We start from the raw sequence: 18,991 nt of genomic DNA, 5'->3' as shown, positions 1-18,991 counted from the left end.
TGGTAGTAGTGGTGATAGTAGTAGTGGTAGTAGTAGTGAAGGTAGTAGTGAAGGTAGTAGTGGTAGTAGAGGTGATAGTAGTGGTGATAGTAGTAGTGAAGGTAGTAGTGGTAGTAGTGGTGATAGTAGTGGTGATAGTAGTAGTGAAGGTAGTAGTGGTAGTAGAGGTGATAGTAGTGGTGATAGTAGTAGTGAAGGTAGTAGTGGTAGTAGTGGTGATAGTAGTGGTGACAGTAGTGGTGGTAGTAGTAGTGAAGGTAGTAGTGAAGGTAGTAGTGAAGGTAGTAGTGGTAGTAGTGGTGATAGTAGTGGTGATAGTAGTAGTGAAGGTAGTAGTGGTAGTAGAGGTGATAGTAGTGGTGATAGTAGTAGTGAAGGTAGTAGTGGTAGTAGTGGTGATAGTAGTGGTGACAGTAGTGGTGGTAGTAGTAGTGAAGGTAGTAGTGAAGGTAGTAGTGAAGGTAGTAGTGGTAGTAGTGGTAGTAGTGGTGATAGTAGTAGTGGTAGTAGTAGTGAAGGTAGTAGTGAAGGTAGTAGTGAAGGTAGTAGTGGTAGTAGTGGTGATAGTAGTGGTGATAGTAGTAGTGAAGGTAGTAGTGGTAGTAGAGGTGATAGTAGTGGTGATAGTAGTAGTGAAGGTAGTAGTGGTAGTAGTGGTGATAGTAGTGGTGACAGTAGTGGTGGTAGTAGTAGTGAAGGTAGTAGTGAAGGTAGTAGTGAAGGTAGTAGTGGTAGTAGTGGTAGTAGTGGTGATAGTAGTAGTGGTAGTAGTAGTGAAGGTAGTAGTGAAGGTAGTAGTGGTAGTAGAGGTTATAGTAGCAGTAGCAGCCATACATTTCCAATTCTAAATTGGTGCAGCATGCTGTCTTGCTTCCACATTGAATACTATCATTTTAGAAAGGAGAGATCTTCTGGATGGACTATCAATGGATCGCAGGATTTTTTCATTCCCTGCTAAAGTGATTACTCTGTTACACAATCTGGGACTGGGCAGCTCTTTATGAATGAACCAAAAAATACTTTCTGCTGACCGTTTGAAGGACAACTCTTTCTCTCTGCATATCGGATCAATTTCTCTAAACTCAACTGTGTCACTCTCTCTGGGGTGGACTTCTCTGGGACCACACACACGCATGCACGCACGCACGCACGCACACACACACACACACACACACACACACACACACACACACACACACACACACAGGACATGAGTTCATCGCCGTATTTCCCAGCGCGATCCGCGCTGTTCCGTAAGGAGGCCAATGGAGTGACGTACCGCGTCCCTGCCCTGCTCTATCTGTCCCTGTCCAACTCCTTCCTGGCCTTTTGTGAGGAGAGACTCAGCCCCTCAGACGCCCAGGCTCACCTGCTGGTCATGCGCAAAGGCACATTCTACAGGAACTATGTAGAGGTCAGTACAGGTCACTGATTTAGGTTAGGACACAAGGGCACATTCTACAGGAACTATGTAGAGGTCAGTACAGGTCACAGATTTAGGTTAGGACACAAGGGCATATTCTACAGGAACTATGTAGAGGTCAGTACAGGTCACAGATTTAGGTTAGGACACAAGGGCACATTCTACAGGAACTATGTAGAGGTCAGTACAGGTCACAGATTTAGGTTAGGACACAAGGGCACATTCTACAGGAACTATGTAGAGGTCAGTACAGGTCACAGATTTAGGTTAGGACACAAGGGCACATTCTACAGGAACTATGTAGAGATCAGTACAGGTCACAGATTTAGGATAGGGCACAAGGGCACATTCTACAGGAACTATGTAGAGGTCAGTACAGGTCACAGATTTAGGTGAGGACACAAGGGCACATTCTACAGGAACTATGTAGAGGTCAGTACAGGTCACAGATTTAGGTGAGGACACAAGGGCACATTCCACAGGAACTATGTAAAGATCAGTACAGGTCACAGATTTAGGATAGGTCAAAGTCATTACAGTTGTCCTAATACTTCATATTTCTCTAACATCTACCCTCCCTCCCTGTCTCTACCGTCCCTCCCTGTCTCTACCCTCCTACCCTCCTTGCCTGCTCCCTCCCTGTCTCTACCCTCCCTCCCTCCCTCCCTCCCTCCCTCCCTCCCTCCCTGTCTCTACCCTCCTACCCTCCCTCCCTGTCTCTACCCTCCCTACCTGTTTCTACCCTCCCTAACTGTCTGTACCCTCATACCTGGTCTCTACCATCCTACTCTGTCTCTACCCTCCTACCCTGTCTCTATCCTCCCTCCCTGTCTGTACCCTCCTACCCTCCCTCCCTGTCTCTACCCTCCCTCCCTGTCTCTATCCTCCCTCCCTGTCTCTACCCTCCCTCCCTGTCTCTACCCTCCCTCCCTGTCTCTACCCTCCCTCCCTGTCTGTACCCTCCCTCCCTGTATGTACCCTCCCTCCCTGTCTCTACCCTCCCTCCCTGTCTCTATCCTCCCTCCCTGTCTCTACCCTCCCTCCCTGTCTCTACCCTCCCTCCCTGTCTCTACCCTCCCTCCCTGTCTGTACCCTCCCTCCCTGTCTCTACCCTCCATCCCTGTCTCTACCCTCCTACCCTCCATCCCTGTCTCTACCCTCCCTCCCTGTCTGTACCCTCCTACTCTCAATCCCTGTCTCTGCCCTCCTACCCTCCATCCCATTCTCTACCCTCCTACCCTGTATCCCTGTCTCTACCCTCCTACCCTCCATCCCTGTCTCTACCCTCCTACCCTCCCTCCCTCCCTCCACCCCCCCCCCCCCCCCCCCCAACTCCCTCCCGGTCTCTACCCCCACCAACTCCCTCCCGGTCTCTACCCCCCCAACTCCCTCCCTGTCTCTTCCCTTCCTTCCTCAGTGGGAGGACATGAGTGTTCTGGGTACGGCTCAGTTGGCGGGCCACCGGTCGATGAACCCGTGTCCTCTGTATGACGAGTTCACAGGCACCCTCTTTCTGTTCTTCATCGCTGTGCTGGGCCACACCTCCGAGTCCTACCAGCTGGTGACGGGTAAGAATGTAACGCGCCTCTGCTTCATCTCCAGTAACGACCAGGGCAACACCTGGAGCCCTGCCACTGACCTCACCAAGAGGGTCATAGGAGACACCATCAAAGGTGAGACACGGTCACAGCAGGTAGGTTGATCTCACGAGGTTATGAAGTTCTATGTTTTATGGTGAAGTACGTGTTTATTTCACATGGTGTCATATCTCTCTGTTTGTGGTTTGTGGTTCTGGTTGTGTTTCCCCTCCTCAGACTGGGCAACCTTCGCCCTGGGCCCGGGACACGGCATCCAGCTCAAGTCAGGCCGTCTGCTGGTGCCAGCGTACGCCTACCACATCGACTGCAAGGAGTGCTTTGGCCAGATGTGCCTGACCACACCCCACGCTTTCTGTTTCCATAGCGACACCCACGGGCGGACGTGGCGTTTTGGGGAGGCGGTGCCAGGGCCAGAGAGCGTGGAGTGCCAGATGGTGTCTGTGGATCAGGAGGATGGCACCAACGTGCTGTACTGTAATGCCCGGAGCCCTCTGGGCTGCAGGGTCCAGGCCCTCAGTCTGGATGATGGAGCTGTCTTCCAGGATGGACAGCTGGTGCAGCGGCTCACAGAGCCACGTAATGGCTGCCACGGTAGCGTAGTGGGGTTCCCTGCCCCCCTACACCTCAACCTCCGCCCTCGGCCACCCACCCACGCCAGACACTGGACATCCTTCGAGGCTAAGACTGGTGACTCCTCCCCACCCACCGCCCCTCCCCCTCCCAGCTCCCCACAGAATTTCCTTACACCCACCTGGGTAGTGTACTCCCACCCGACGTGGACCAACGTGAGGAAGGACCTGGGGGTGTACCTCAGCCTGTTCCCCCGTGACCCGGACAGCTGGTCTGGCCCGTGGGTGATCTACGAGGGCCCCAGTGCCTACTCTGACCTGGCCTACCTGGAGCTGCCGTCAGCTGGGGCCCCGTCGGCCGTGGCCTTCGCCTGTCTGTTTGAGTGCGGCACCAGCACAGCTTATGATGAGATCTCCTTCAGCATCTTCACCCTCTACGAGCTCATTGACAACCTGCCACGCAACACAAAGTCAGGCAGCGACACACAGCTACTCAGCAACACACAGCCACCCAGCAACACACAGCCACCCAGCAACACACAGCCACCCAGCAACACACAGTCACCCAGCAACACACAGAGCTTCCACAACACAACACAACCCAAGGAAGAGAGACCAGAGGCGAGGAAGAGGAGGATGAGGAATATATGTGATCTTTGCAATGTTTCCTAACTGCTAATTAACCGTTAATCCTAGTGTTTTCTGCTTGTTTCCTTCTGAAGCTCATGAAAAAAGTGTACAACAGCGTCATATTTAAATGCGGTCCACAGAGTTCTGACGTTTTACGTCTGCTGATGAATTTGTTTTGTCTGATATCAAGTCCATCCACGCCTAGTAACCCTCGACTTAATGCACATACTGTGTGTTTACATGTAGTGGTTGTGTCACGATAATGCAGAAACATTGCTGTAGTAGCCACGTTTTATTGAATATTAGCCAGGGGCAGCCTACAGATGTAGGATCTTAATTTGAGCCAGTTTGCTCCTGCTGCAAAAAGAAATGTGAATTATTACGTGTATTATAATGAATGGACATTTTTGTAAGGTTTGATACATTTTTCATATAGGGAAAATCAAGTCTGAAATTACTAAGTGGGAATGACAAACTAAATAATCCTTTTTAAACCTAAAATGCACTGCACGTTTTAAATGTCGTGCATTGCAGGAAAGTTATCCTGCAGCAGGGTGATCAAATGAAGAGCCTACATCTGTATAACTTGAAATGCATTTTCTGCTGGATTGTTGTAATCGACCAAGAACACCACTAGATGCTCACAAACATAACTTTGAATCATCCTTTATTAAACCAACCATTCTTTATTAAACCAACCATTCTTTATTAAACCAACCATTATTTATTAAACCAACCATTATTTATTAAACCAACCATCCTTTATTAAACCAAACATTCTTTATTAAACCAACCATTCTTTATTAAACCAACCATTCTTTATTAAACCAACCATTCTTTATTAAACCAACCATTCTTTATTAAACCAACCATTCGTTATTAAACCAACCATTCTTCCTCTGCAGTATTTGTGTACTGATTGGTACACTACATGAGCAAAAGTATGTGGACACCTGCTTGTCGAACATCTCATTCCAAAATCATGGCCATTAAAATGGAGTTGGTCTCCCCTTTGCTGCTATAACAGCCTCCACTCTTCTGGGAAGGCTTTCCACTAGATGTTGTAACATTGCTGCGGTGCCTTGCTTCCATACAGCCACAAGAGCATTAGTGAGGTTGGGCACTGATGTTCGGCGATTAGGCCTGGCTCGCAGTCAACGTTCCAATTCATCCCAAAGGTGTTCGATGGGGTTGAGGTCAGGGTTCCGTGCAGGCCAAGTTCTTCCACACGATCTCGACAAACCATTTCTATATGGACCTCCCTTTGTGCACGGGGACATTGTCATGCTGAAACAGAAAATAGCTTTCCCAAAATTGTTGCCACAAAGTTGGAAGCACAGAATCGTCTAGAATGTCATTGTATTCTGTAGCATTAAGCTTTCCCTTCACTGGAACTAAGGGGCCTAGCCCGAACCATGAAAAACAGCCCCAGATCATTATTCCTTCTCCACCAAACTTTACAGTTGGCACTATGTATTTGGGCAGGTTGCCTTCTGCTGGCATCCGCCAAACCCAGGTTCGTCCGTCGGACTGCCAGATGGTGAAGCGTGATTCATCACACTAGAGAAGGAATTTCCACTGCTTTAAGAGTCCAACTGTGGCGAGCTTCACATCACTCCAGCCGGCACTAGGCAATGCGCATGGTGATCTTAGGCTTTTGTGCGGCTGCTCGGCCATGGAAACCCATTTCATGAAGCTCCTGAAGAACAGTTATTGTGCTGACGTTGCTTCCAGGGCCAGTTTGGAACTCGGTAGTGGGTGTTGCAACCAAGGACAGATGATTTTTACGTGCTTCAGCACTCTGCGGTCGCGTTCTGTGAGCTTGTGTGGCCTACCATTTCGCAGCTGAGCCGTTGTTGCTCCTAGACGTTTCCACTTCACAATAACAGCATTTACAGTAGACCGGGGCAGCTCTAGCAGGGCAGAAACTTGACGAACTGATTTGTTGGAAAGGTGGCGTCCTATGACGGCGCCACGTTGAAAATCACCGAGCTCTTCAGTAAGGCCATCCCACTGCCAATGTTTGTCTATGGAGAATGCATGGCTGTCAGCAACGGGTGTGGCTGAAATAGCTTAATCTATTAATTTGAAGGGCTGTCCACATATTTTTGTACATGTAGTGTATTTGCATGAGATGTCTGAGAAACTGTGCTTTTGTCTTGCTTTCCAACAACATGTAAAGACTGCATCACCCTATACTATACACACAAACAACATACCATTTCGTAAGCGTGTATGTTAGATCGTCACACTCACATTATCTAAAAGCACTCAGTCGAGTTGTTTTCCTTTCTGGTGAAATTAAGAAGAAGGAAAGTAATTTTTGGAGAAGATTAGGAAAAGGGAAGTGAGAGCTGACAGTAAATTACGCTGAGAAAAAAAAGACAGGATGACTTTGCAATCATTAGAGACCGACACATTAGCCTGGGTTGACTCTTGTGTCTGGTGATGATATTTAGAAAGCCCTGCTGCAGTTATCTGATGTCACACCAGCCATTTTGTTTCAAAATACTCGTCACACACAATGGGCTATCACAGAGGTCATGTGGGAACACTGCTGTTTATATAGCCTATTAGATCTGCAACATTGTCTTAGTAACAGAGCCACTTATCCAGAAATGATTTGAGGGCTTTACTCTGGTCACAACCTGTCCAGGGGTTAACATCTTGCCGAAATATATTTACAATTTAATAGAGCTGGGGGAAAAAACATGTCCGTTGTGCTTCTAGGCCGAACTGACATCCAACATTCTGTTATGTACTATCTGTGACATCTCCAGCTGAGTGGAGGTTGCCGTGGGCGACTCCAAACCGCCCTGGGGGAGGGGCTTGCGGTTGAGTGTGGCAGTCAATCTTTTCCGGAACACCCTGCACAGGAACACATAGATCAGCGGGTCCAGACACACGTTTGTGGCAGACAGCCAGAGAGTGGTCTCCTTGGCAACGTAGAGTGCGTTTTGCGCCCGACAGTGGTTGTCTATGTTTCGGGTCTGGGTGAGAGTGTAGGGCACCCTGGCGAAATGAAAAGGGGCGAAACAAACGAAAAACACCCCCACCACCACAAAGACTTTGGCCTTGGTCCTGCGGCTGGCCGCTTTGGAACCACTACGCGAGGCTTTGTAAGACTCGTAGACCTTCCGACTGATGAAGGTGTAACACAACAGCATCAGAGCCAGTGTTCCCCAAAACACCACCTGGGAAAAGGAGGAGAAAACCCCGTAAGGCATCAAACGTCATCATCAGAAAAGCTAAAGGAACATTTTTTATCACAAATAGGTGCTAAGTCCAGGCACTCGTGTGCTTTTGAAAGTTAAAAAGCTTTTAATGTGTTTGGCTAAGTCATTATTAAAATACATTATTATCGCTTACCGGCCAACGCCTTCATCAGGGTGTCAACATGTAATCAGTATAAATGCAACAATTTCAATGATTTTACTGATATCATGTAAGGAAATCAGTCAATTGAAATAAGTTAATTTTCCCTAATCTATGGATTTCACATGACTGGACAGGGGCACAGCCTGGGAGGGCATAGGCCCACCCACTTGGGAGCCAGGCCGACCTATTGAGAAGCCAGGCCTAGCCAACCAGAATGAGTTTTTCCCCACAAAAGGGCTTTATTACAGACATAAATACTCCTCAGTTTCTTCAGCTGTCCGGGTGGCTGGTCTCAGATAATCCCGTAGGTGAAGACGCCAGATGTGGAGGTCCTGGGCTGAGCTTTAGCCTGAGAATTGAATGTTCATTTCTCTACCATAAGCCGCCTCCACCATCCAACTGGCCTCACTACCCCAGACCGGATGTAACCATGCCAGCCCAAGACTTCCACATCCGGCTTCTTCACCTGCGGGATCGTCTGAGACCAGCCACCAGCTGATGAAACTGTGGGTTTGTACAACCCGAAGAATTTCTGCACAAACTGTAAGATAACGGTCTCAGGGAAGCTCATCTGCATTCTCGTCGTCCTCACCAGGGTCTTGACTTGACTGCAGTTTAGGGTAGTGACTGACTTCAGTGGGAAAATGCTCCCCTTTGATGTCTACTGACACCCTGGAGAAGTGTGCTCTTCATGGAGGAATCCCGGTTTCAACTGTACCGGGCAGATGGCAGACAGCGTGTATGGCGTTGTGTGGGCAAGCGGTTTGCTGATGTCAACGTTGTGAAGAGAGTGCCTAATGGTGGCGGTGGGGTTATGGTATGGGCAGGCGTAAGCTACGGACAATGAACACAAATGAAATTTATTGATGGCAATTTGAATGCACAGAAATACGGTGACGAGATCCTGAGGCCCATTGTTGTGCCATTCATCCGCCGCCATCACCTCATGTTTCAGCATGATAATGCAAGGCCCCATGTGACAAGGATCTGTGCACAATTCCTGGAAGCCGAAAATGTATGTTCTTCCATGGCCTGCATACTCACCAGACATCTCACCATTGAGCATGTTTGGGAAGCTCTGGATCGACATGTACAACAGCGTGTTCCAATTCCCTGCAATATCCAGCAACTTCGCACAGCCTTTGCAGAAGAGTAGAACAACATTCAACTGGCCACAATCAACAAACAGCCTGATCAACTCTATGCGAAGGAGATGTGTCACACTGCATGAGGCAAGTGGTGGTCACATCAGATACTGATGCCCCTACTGTATTTTTTTAAGGTATCTGTGACCATCACTTCATATTTCACTACCCTATCCACTTGAATAAAATACAAAATAATAGCTAGCAAGATGGAGATCACAGAGGTTATTTTTAAGGATTGCATTTTACAATCAATCTGTATTCCCAGTCATGTGAAATCCATAGATTAGAGCCTAATGAATTTATATAAATTGACTGATTTCTTATATGAACTGGAACTCAGTACAATCTTAGAAATGGTTGCATGTTGTGTACAAGAATATTGCCCATACTTGGCAGAAGTAGTTGAAGCCCTCGTGCCACAGCATGCCGGCCTGACCCTTTAGAGAGGTACACTTCAGCCGGCCACCAGAGAACAGCGGTGTGCGGTCACTCAGAATGGCATTGGGCAGAGCCAGAGAAACCATCACAGCCCAGACGGCCGCACTCAAGGCCTGTCCCACCCCGACCCTCTTGAGGGCGCACTTCCCAAAGGGCCTGACTATCTTGAGGTAGCGGTCCAGGCTGATGAGCCCCAGGAGCAGGATGCTGATGTACATGGTGGTGTAGAAGAGGACGGCGGAGTAGCGACAGTAGAACGCACGCAGACGCCAGGAGCCCACGTCGGCGTCCGCGAGGACCTTCAACGGAATGGACAGGGTCATCAGCAGGTCTGCCACCACCTGTTGACGGACAGGCCATCACGTCAGTCATGTTGTTAAACTATTATTGACAGTCAGACAACTAAATTGATTTATCACAGAAAATAAATGCTGGTTCCCTTACTACGTTCTTCAGGTAGACCACGAAGGTGGTGGTGCTGCGGATGTTGAAGAAGATCCATGCAGCCAGGCAGTTGAGTACCAGCGCAAACAGGAAGAGGGCGCTGTAGAGACAGGGGAAGACCACCGCCGTCACGCTGGTGTCACGCACACACTTCAGAGACAGGTTTGATTGGCTGCCATTCATCCTCACGCCCAGAAGTACTTTAGAGAGAGAGAGAGAGAGAGAGAGAGAGAGAGAGAGATTCAGTGTAATATGCAGCACAATTAGAATGCACTTTTTCATAAGACCCTTCACAATGTATGTTTAAAAATGTATTTAATATTTATTTGGACATTGTAAATACATCAAGTAGGTTAGTGCTCTGTACAGAGCGGTTCAATTTATGCCGTTGATAGACAGTACATTTACTGTGTCAGTCGTTTCTTACAATCTCCTGTCTGTCTGTCCGTCCGTCCGTCCGTCCGTCCGTCCGTCTGTCTCTGTATCCGCTTGGCCTTCCGCTTTACATAAGAAGTCTAAACAGCTTAGAATCACATTCAGTGCAGTAACAGGTGCTATGGCAACAGAGGCACATTTTCAAAGTTGGATCCATTCAGGGGTCTATAGGCTGATACTCAGAAGACATGTATCCCTTTAAAAATATGTTTCTACAACTTGATGAGAGATTTGAGCCAAATTCCTGAAAATACACTTGATGTCCCTTCATGAATCTGCATTCATTCAGTCTGATTTGGACAGCTCACGAGAATGTGCTGTGAAGTAGGCCATTAAACGAAAAACTACATTGAAATGCTTGAATGTATACTCTTCCCTGTGACATAAAACATATTCAATTGTTATGCAGAATGGTTATACACTGTCAAACACAATCATAAATTACATTAAATGCATAAATTAAAATGTCCTTACCCTCCTTTGATTGAAGTTTCAATGTTGAAGATGTGAAATTCACAGGGAACACTCAATATGAAGAGATAAACTCAGCAGTCTTCACTCAATATGAAGAGATAAACTCAGCAGTCTTCACTCAATATGAAGAGATAAACTCAGCAGTCTTCACTCAATATGAAGAGAAAACTCAGCAGTCTTCACTCAATATGAAGAGATAAACTCAGCAGTCTTCACTCAGTATGAAGAGATAAACTCAGCAGTCTTCACTCAGTATGAAGAGATAAACTCAGCAGTCTTCACTCAGTATGAAGAGATAAACTCAGCAGTCTTCACTCAGTATGAAGAGATAAACTCAGCAGTCTTCACTCAGTATGAAGAGATAAACTCAGCAGTCTTCACTCAGTATGAAGAGATAAACTCAGCAGTCTTCACTCAGTATGAAGAGATAAACTCAGCAGTCTTCACTCAGTATGAAGAGAAAAACTCAGCAGTCTTCACTCAGTATGAAGAGATAAACTCAGCAGTCTTCACTCAGTATGAAGAGATAAACTCAGCAGTCTTCACTCAAAATGAAGAGATAAACTCAGCAGTCTTCACTCAGTATGAAGAGATAAACTCAGCAGTCTTCACTCAGTATGAAGAGATAAACTCAGCAGTCTTCACTCAATATGAAGAGATAAACTCAGCAGTCTTCACTCAGTATGAAGAGATAAACTCAGCAGTCTTCACTCAATATGAAGAGATAAACTCAGCAGTCTTCACTCAATATGAAGAGATAAACTCAGCAGTCTTCACTCAGTATGAAGAGATAAACTCAGCAGTCTTCACTCAATATGAAGAGATAAACTCAGCAGTCTTCACTCAGTATGAAGAGATAAACTCAGCAGTCTTCACTCAAAATGAACAAGTGAAATATTAAATTCAGTTGTTTTTTTCCTTACAATCTTTCCAAGAATTAACTATTTCTCTTTATTTTCAAGGGTCACATTGGCTTTCACACCGACCAACAAACCGGTCCATTTCAGCGTACTGTATGCACGCGTAATGGTATTTTCTGTAGGAGGTCTCTGGGTCTCTACGTAGAGCTCGTGTGTGGCTGTCTCGTCACAATCCCAATGACTTTGCCAATGAGTGACTTTGCCTGTGTGAATGAGCCTGTACCTCCTCTCTTCCTGTTTAATTGTCCACTGAGAGGTTAGTACGGCATGGTGCCAGTCTCCCAGTGCCAGTGTGCGTCAGTTTCACTAGTTGGTGAACGAGCGGCGAACGCAGCAGGCAGGACACACTTCCTGACTGTGATCTTAAAGAGGCCCCCCCCGGGGCCACACCCCATCCACTCTCCCTGGCCTAGTCCTCCCACCCATTTCTCTTTCCTATGTTCAAAGCCCTGTCTTAATGATGCCAAACCAGAGCAAAGCGGCAGTGTAGTGACAAGCATGCAGAAATCATTCATCTCTGCTGATTGATTACTGTCTTCAACTGTGCATCTGTGGGGCCTTCTTATCTCCTGACAGGTTTTGATTGGATAGGGCCCAGAGTCCTCAGCACCCTGTCTACTACGCTGCATTGTAGTGTGCATGGTAGTGTGCATGGTAGTAGAGTTGGGGATAGCAGGAGCCTAGTGATTAGAGCGTTGGAACTTGTAAACGAAAAGGTTGCAAGATCGAATCCCCGAGCTGACAAGGTAAAAATCTGTCGTTCTGCCCCTTGAACAAAGCAGTTAACCCACTGTTCCCGGTAGGACGTCATTGAAAATAAGAATGTGTTCTTAACTGACTTGCCTAGTTAAATTAAGGTTAAATAAAAATGTATAATAATAAAAGTGTGCATGGTAGTGTGCATGGTAGTGTGCATGGTAGTGGTGTACATGGTAGTGGTGTACATGGTAGTGGTGTACATGGTAGTGTGCATGGAAGTGTGCATGGTAGTGGTGTGCATGGTAGTGGTGTGCATGGTAGTGGTGTGCATGGTAGTTGTGTGCATGGTAGTGGTGTGCATGGTAGTGGTGTGCATGGTAGTGGTGTACATGGTAGTGTGCATGGTAGTGTGCATGGTAGTGGTGTGCATGGTAGTGGTGTGCATGGTAGTGGTGTGCATGGTAGTGTGCATGGTGGTATTGTGCATGGTAGTGTGCATGGTAGTGTGCATGGTGGTATTGTGCATGGTAGTGTGCATGGTAGTGTGCATGGTAGTGTGCATGGTGGTGTGCCTGGTGGTATTGTGCATGGTAGTGTGCATGGTAGTCTGTGCATGGTAGTGGTAGTGGTGTGCATGGTAGTGTGCATGGTAGTGGTGTGCATGGTAGTGTGCATGGTAGTGGTGGGCATGGTAGTGTGCAGGGTAGTGTGCATGGTAGTGTGCATGGTAGTGTGCATGGTGGTAATGTGCATGGTATTGTGCATGGTAGTGTGCATGGTAGTGGTGTGCATGGCAGTGTGCATGGTAGTGTGCATGGTTATGTGCATGGTGGTATTGTGCATGGTAGTGTGCATGGTAGTGTGCATGGTGGTATTGTGCATGGTAGTGTGCATGGTAGTGTGCATGGTAGTGTGCATGGTGGTGTGCATGGTGGTATTGTGCATGGTAGTGTGCATGGTAGTCTGTGCATGGTCGTGGTAGTGGTGTGCATGGTAGTGTGCATGGTAGTGGTGTGCATGGTGGTATTGTGCATGGTAGTGGTGGGCATGGTAGTGTGCAGGGTAGTGTGCATGGTAGTGTGCATGGTAGTGTGCATGGTGGTAATGTGCATGGTATTGTGCATGGTAGTGTGCATGGTAGTGGTGTGCATGGCAGTGTGCATGGTAGTGTGCATGGTTATGTGCATGGTGGTATTGTGCATGGTAGTGTGCATGGTAGTGTGCATGGTGGTATTGTGCATGGTAGTGTGCATGGTAGTGTGCATGGTAGTGTGCATGGTGGTGTGCATGGTGGTATTGTGCATGGTAGTGTGCATGGTAGTCTGTGCATGGTCGTGGTAGTGGTGTGCATGGTAGTGTGCATGGTAGTGGTGTGCATGGTGGTATTGTGCATGGTAGTGTGCATGGTAGTGGTGTGCATGGTAGTGTGCAGGGTAGTGTGCATGGTAGTGTGCATGGTTATGTGCATGGTGGTATTGTGCATGGTATTGTGCATGGTAGTGTGCATGGTAGTGGTGTGCATGGCAGTGTGCATGGTAGTGTGCATGGTTATGTGCATGGTGGTATTGTGCATGGTATTGTGCATGGTAGTGTGCATGGTAGTGGTGTGCATGGTGGTGATGTGCATGGTAGTGTGCATGGTGGTGTGCATGGTGGTGATGTGCATGGTAGTGTGCATGGCAGTGTGCATGGTAGTGGTGTGCATGGTGGTGATGTGCATGGTAGTGTGCATGGTAGTGGTGTGCATGGTGGTGATGTGCATGGTAGTGGTGTGCATGGTAGTGGTGTGCATGGCGGTGATGTGCATGGTAGTGTGCATGGTAGTGGTGTGCATGGCGGTGATGTGCATGGTAGTGTGCATGGTAGTGGTGTGCATGGTAGTGTGCGTTGTAGCGTGCATGGCAACATGCACGCAATGCAGAGTCGGAGTAAGCATGCAACAGGCAGGATATCTCAATGCCCTTGTTGTCCTCTATTATAATTTGTTTGTTGTTTGTGTGTTATAGTGCTTCTGTGTTTATTTGACTTGGAGGGTTTGTTCTGTTGTGTAATCTCTAAAACCCACCATAATTCTGTGTAACATGCAACTGAAACATGAGGCTGAGAGTTTAAGGGCTGATATCTTTAGTGGAAAAAGTACCCAATTGTCATACTTTAGTAAAAGTAAAGATACCTTAATAGAAAATTACTCAAGAATGCGTGAAAGTCACCCAGTAAAATATTACTTGAGTAAAAGTCTAAAAGTATTTTTAAATGTACTTAAGTATCAAAAGTAAAAGTATAAATCATTTCAAATTCCTTATTAAGCAAACCAGACGGCACAAGTTTTTATGTTTTTTAAATTCATGAATAGCCACTGGTAAACTCAGACATAATTTACAAACAAAGTATTTGTGTTTAAGTGACTACACCAGATCAGAGGCAGTAGGGATGATCAGGGATGTTCTCTTGATAAGTGCGTGAACTGGACCATTTTCCTGTCTTGCTAAGCATTCAAAATGTAATGAGTACTTTTGGTTGTCAGGGAAAATGTAAGGAGTAAAAAGTACATTATTTTCTTTTGGAGTAAAAGTTGTAAAATATATAAATAGTAAAGTAAAGTGCCCAAAAACTACTTAACTAGTACTTTAAAGTTAATTTACCACTGCTATGAGAAATGGGAAATGTGCTTGCTGAAGCTTACGTTTTTTCCACCACTGTCACTTTATTTTGCTACACAGTTTAGTTATCAAATATCTGACTTCCTGTGTAATAGTTTTTTTTAATTTTAAAGAAGGCCAGAATGTGTAATGGAACCAGCAGTGAGTGACACACTTCTTCCCTTCGAAATATCAAACAACTGTTACAAAACACGCAAAACCATAATGAGAATAGTTTCTCTACCACTGAGGAACTTGTATGAAATTAAAGTCCAACTGACAAACTTCTATTATGGTATTTCATTGAAGTTTAAAGGTTATTTACAGAAGTGCTTGAAAAGGTCAGTTGTGTGTGTTGTATATGAAAACCATTTACTATCACTACTATTATCATTGTTTTGATGGACTCATTTTTAGGTTAGTCACGCCCTGATCTGTTTCACCTGTCTTTGTGATTGTCTCCTCCCACCTCCAGGTGTCTCCTGTTTTCCCCATTAGTCCCCAGTGTATTTATCCCTGTGTTCCCTGTCTCTCTGTGCCAGTTTGTCTTGTTCTCCTAGCTCCTATTTTTTTTCTCCCAAGTCTCTGTTTTTTCCGAACCCTCCTGGTTTTGACCCTTGCCTTCCCTAACACCATCTCCACCTGCCTGTCTTGACCTCGAGCCTGCCTATCCCCTTGTACTGTTTGGACTAGGACCTGTTCACTGACCTCTCTGCCTGTCCCCGACCTCGAGCCTGCCTATCCCCTGGTACTGTTTGGACTCTGACCTGGTTTATGAACTCTCGCCTGTCCTGACCTCGAGCCTGCCTATCCCCTGGTACTGTTTGGACTCTGACCTGGTTTATGAACTCTCGCCTTTCCCCGACCTCGAGCCTGCCTATCCCCTGGTACTGTTTGGACTCTGACCTGGTTTATGAACTCTCGCCTGTCCCCGACCTCGAGCCTGCCTATCCCCTGGTACTGTTTGGACTCTGACCTGGTTTATGAACTCTCGCCTGTCCCCGACCTCGAGCCTGCCTATCCCCTGGTACTGTTTGGACTCTGACCTGGTTTATAAACTCTCGCCTGTCCCCGACCTCGAGCCTGCCTATCCCCTTGTACTGTTTGGACTCTGACCTGGTTTATGAACTCTCACCTGTCCTGACCTCGAGCCTGCCTATCCCCTGGTACTGTTTGGACTCTGACCTGGTTTATGAACTCTCACCTGTCCCCGACCTCGAGCCTGCCTATCCCCTGGTACTGTTTGGACTCTGACCTGGTTTATGAACTCTCGCCTGTCCTGACCTCTCACCTGCCTATCCCCTGGTACTGTTTGACCTGGTTTATGAACTCTCAACTGTCCCCGACCTCTCACCTGCCTATCCCCTGGTACTGTTTTACCTGGTTTATAAACTCTCGCCTGTCCCCGAACTGCCTATCCCCTGGTACTGTTTGGACTCTGACCTGGTTTATGAACTCTCGCCTGTCCTGACCTCGAGCCTGCCTATCCCCTGGTACTGTTTGGACTCTGACCTGGTTTATAAACTCTCGCCTGTCCCCGATCTCGAGCCTGCCTATCCCCTGGTACTGTTTGGACTCTGACCTGGTTTATGAACTCTCACCTGTCCTGACCTCGAGTCTGCCTATCCCCTGGTACTGTTTGGACTCTGACCTGGTTTATGAACTCTCACCTGTCCCCGACCTCGAGCCTGCCTATCCCCTGGTACTGTTTGGACTCTGACCTGGTTTATGAACTCTCACCTGTCCTGACCTCGAGCCTGCCTATCCCCTGGTACTGTTTGGACTCTGACCTGGTTTATGAACTCTCGCCTGTCCCCGACCTCGAGCCTGCCTATCCCCTGGTACTGTTTGGACTCTGACCTGGTTTATGAACTCTCACCTGTCCCCGACCTCGAGCCTGCCTATCCCCTGGTACTGTTTGGACTCTGACCTGGTTTATGAACTCTCGCCTGTCCTGACCTCTCACCTGCCTATCCCCTGGTACTGTTTGACCTGGTTTATGAACTCTCACCTGTCCCCGACCTCTCACCTGCCTATCCCCTGGTACTGTTTTACCTGGTTTATAAACTCTCGCCTGTCCCCGACCTGCCTATCCCCTGGTACTGTTTGGACTCTGACCTGGTTTATGAACTCTCACCTGTCCTGACCTCGAGCCTGCCTATCCCCTGGTACTGTTTGGACTCTGACCTGGTTTATGAACTCTCGCCTGTCCCCGACCTCGAGCCTGCCTATCCCCTGGTACTGTTTGGACTCTGACCTGGTTTATGAACTCTCACCTGTCCCCGACCTCTCACCTGCCTATCCCCTGGTACTGTTTGACCTGGTTTATGAACTCTCGCCTGTCCCCGACCTCGAGCCTGCCTATCCCCTGGTACTGTTTGGACTCTGACCTGGTTTATGAACTCTCACCTGTCCCCGACCTCGAGCCTGCCTATCCCCTGGTACTGTTTGGACTCTGACCTGGTTTATGAACTCTCGCCTGTCCTGACCTCTCACCTGCCTATCCCCTGGTACTGTTTGACCTGGTTTATGAACTCTCACCTGTCCCCGACCTCTCACCTGCCTATCCCCTGGTACTGTTTTACCTGGTTTATAAACTCTCGCCTGTCCCCGACCTGCCTATCCCCTGGTACTGTTTGGACTCTGACCTGGTTTATGAACTCTCGCCTGTCCCCGACCTCGAGCCTGCCTATCCCCTGGTACTGTTTGGACTCTGACCTGGTTTATGAACTCTCACCTGTCCCCGACCTCTCACCTGCCTATCCCCTGGTACTGTTTGACCTGGTTTATAAACTCTCGCCTGTCCCCGACCTGCCTATCCCCTGGTACTGTTTGGACTCTGACCTGGTTTATGAACTCTCGCCTGTCCTGACCTCGAGCCTGCCTATCCCCTGGTACTGTTTGGACTCTGACCTGGTTTATGAACTCTCGCCTGTCCCCGACCTCGAGCCTGCCTATCCCCTGGTACTGTTTGGACTCTGACCTGGTTTATGAACTCTCACCTGTCCCCGACCTCTCACCTGCCTATCCCCTGGTACTGTTTGACCTGGTTTATAAACTCTCGCCTGTCCCCGACCTGCCTATCCCCTGGTACTGTTTGGACTCTGACCTGGTTTATGAACTCTCGCCTGTCCTGACCTCGAGCCTGCCTATCCCCTGGTACTGTTTGGACTCTGACCTGGTTTATGAACTCTCACCTGTCCCCAACCTCGAGCCTGCCTATCCCCTGGTACTGTTTGGACTCTGACCTGGTTTATGAACTCTCACCTGTCCCCGACCTCGAGCCTGCCTATCCCCTGGTACTGTTTGGACTCTGACCTGGTTTATGAACTCTCGCCTGTCCTGACCTCTCACCTGCCTATCCCCTGGTACTGTTTGACCTGGTTTATGAACTCTCAACTGTCCCCGACCTCTCACCTGCCTATCCCCTGGTACTGTTTTACCTGGTTTATAAACTCTCGCCTGTCCCCGACCTGCCTATCCCCTGGTACTGTTTGGACTCTGACCTGGTTTATGAACTCTCGCCTGTCCTGACCTCGAGCCTGCCTATCCCCTGGTACTGTTTGGACTCTGACCTGGTTTATAAACTCTCGCCTGTCCCCGACCTCGAGCCTGCCTATCCCCTGGTACTGTTTGGACTCTGACCTGGTTTATGAACTCTCACCTGTCCTGACCTCGAGCCTGCCTATCCCCTGGTACTGTTTGGACTCTGACCTGGTTTATGAACTCTCACCTGTCCCCGACCTCTCACCTGCCTATCCCCTGGTACTGTTTGACCTGGTTTATGAACTCTCGCCTGTCCCCGACCTCGAGCCTGCCTATCCCCTGGTACTGTTTGGACTCTGACCTGGTTTATGAACTCTCACCTGTCCCCGACCTCGAGCCTGCCTATCCCCTGGTACTGTTTGGACTCTGACCTGGTTTATGAACTCTCGCCTGTCCTGACCTCTCACCTGCCTATCCCCTGGTACTGTTTGACCTACTCAACTATCTAAAAGCACAACAAAGTTAAAAATGGGAACACAATGTCAGATATTTAGTATTTATACATCAACTCAATGTGTTATCACTGTGCTTCATCTAAAAGCACAACAAAGTTCAAATGGGAACACAATGTCAGATATTTAGTATTTATACATCAACTCAATGTGTTATCACTGTGCTTCATCTAATAGCACAACCCAATAACCTGGATT

General features: G+C 47.8%; 2 protein-coding genes across 2 annotated transcripts; one reads left to right on the top strand and one right to left on the bottom strand.

The window, feature by feature from the left end:
* Positions 1 to 1,210: 1,210 nt before the first annotated feature.
* LOC139385994 (sialidase 4) lies at positions 1,211 to 4,916 on the top strand. Its single transcript, XM_071131310.1, has 3 exons — positions 1,211 to 1,414; positions 2,841 to 3,096; positions 3,238 to 4,916. Exons 1-3 carry the CDS (start codon positions 1,211 to 1,213, stop codon positions 4,260 to 4,262), a joined length of 1,485 nt encoding a protein of 494 aa, XP_070987411.1. The 3' UTR covers positions 4,263 to 4,916.
* Positions 4,917 to 5,043: 127 nt separating this feature from the next.
* On the bottom strand, positions 5,044 to 10,683 carry LOC139385880 (P2Y purinoceptor 13-like). Its single transcript, XM_071131165.1, has 4 exons — positions 10,538 to 10,683; positions 9,629 to 9,828; positions 9,136 to 9,525; positions 5,044 to 7,414 (listed from the first exon to the last, which is right to left on the bottom strand). The coding sequence occupies exons 2-4, from the start codon at positions 9,809 to 9,811 to the stop codon at positions 6,947 to 6,949; spliced, it is 1,041 nt and encodes a 346-aa protein (XP_070987266.1). The 5' UTR covers positions 9,812 to 9,828; positions 10,538 to 10,683; the 3' UTR covers positions 5,044 to 6,946.
* Between the last annotated feature and the right edge of the window lie 8,308 nt (positions 10,684 to 18,991).

This window comes from Oncorhynchus clarkii, chromosome 27 (assembly GCF_045791955.1).
Source record: "Oncorhynchus clarkii lewisi isolate Uvic-CL-2024 chromosome 27, UVic_Ocla_1.0, whole genome shotgun sequence".
NCBI lineage: Eukaryota > Metazoa > Chordata > Actinopteri > Salmoniformes > Salmonidae > Oncorhynchus > Oncorhynchus clarkii.
The sequence above is the reverse complement of the archived record's forward strand: the minus strand, read 5'-3'. Positions and strand labels throughout refer to the sequence as shown.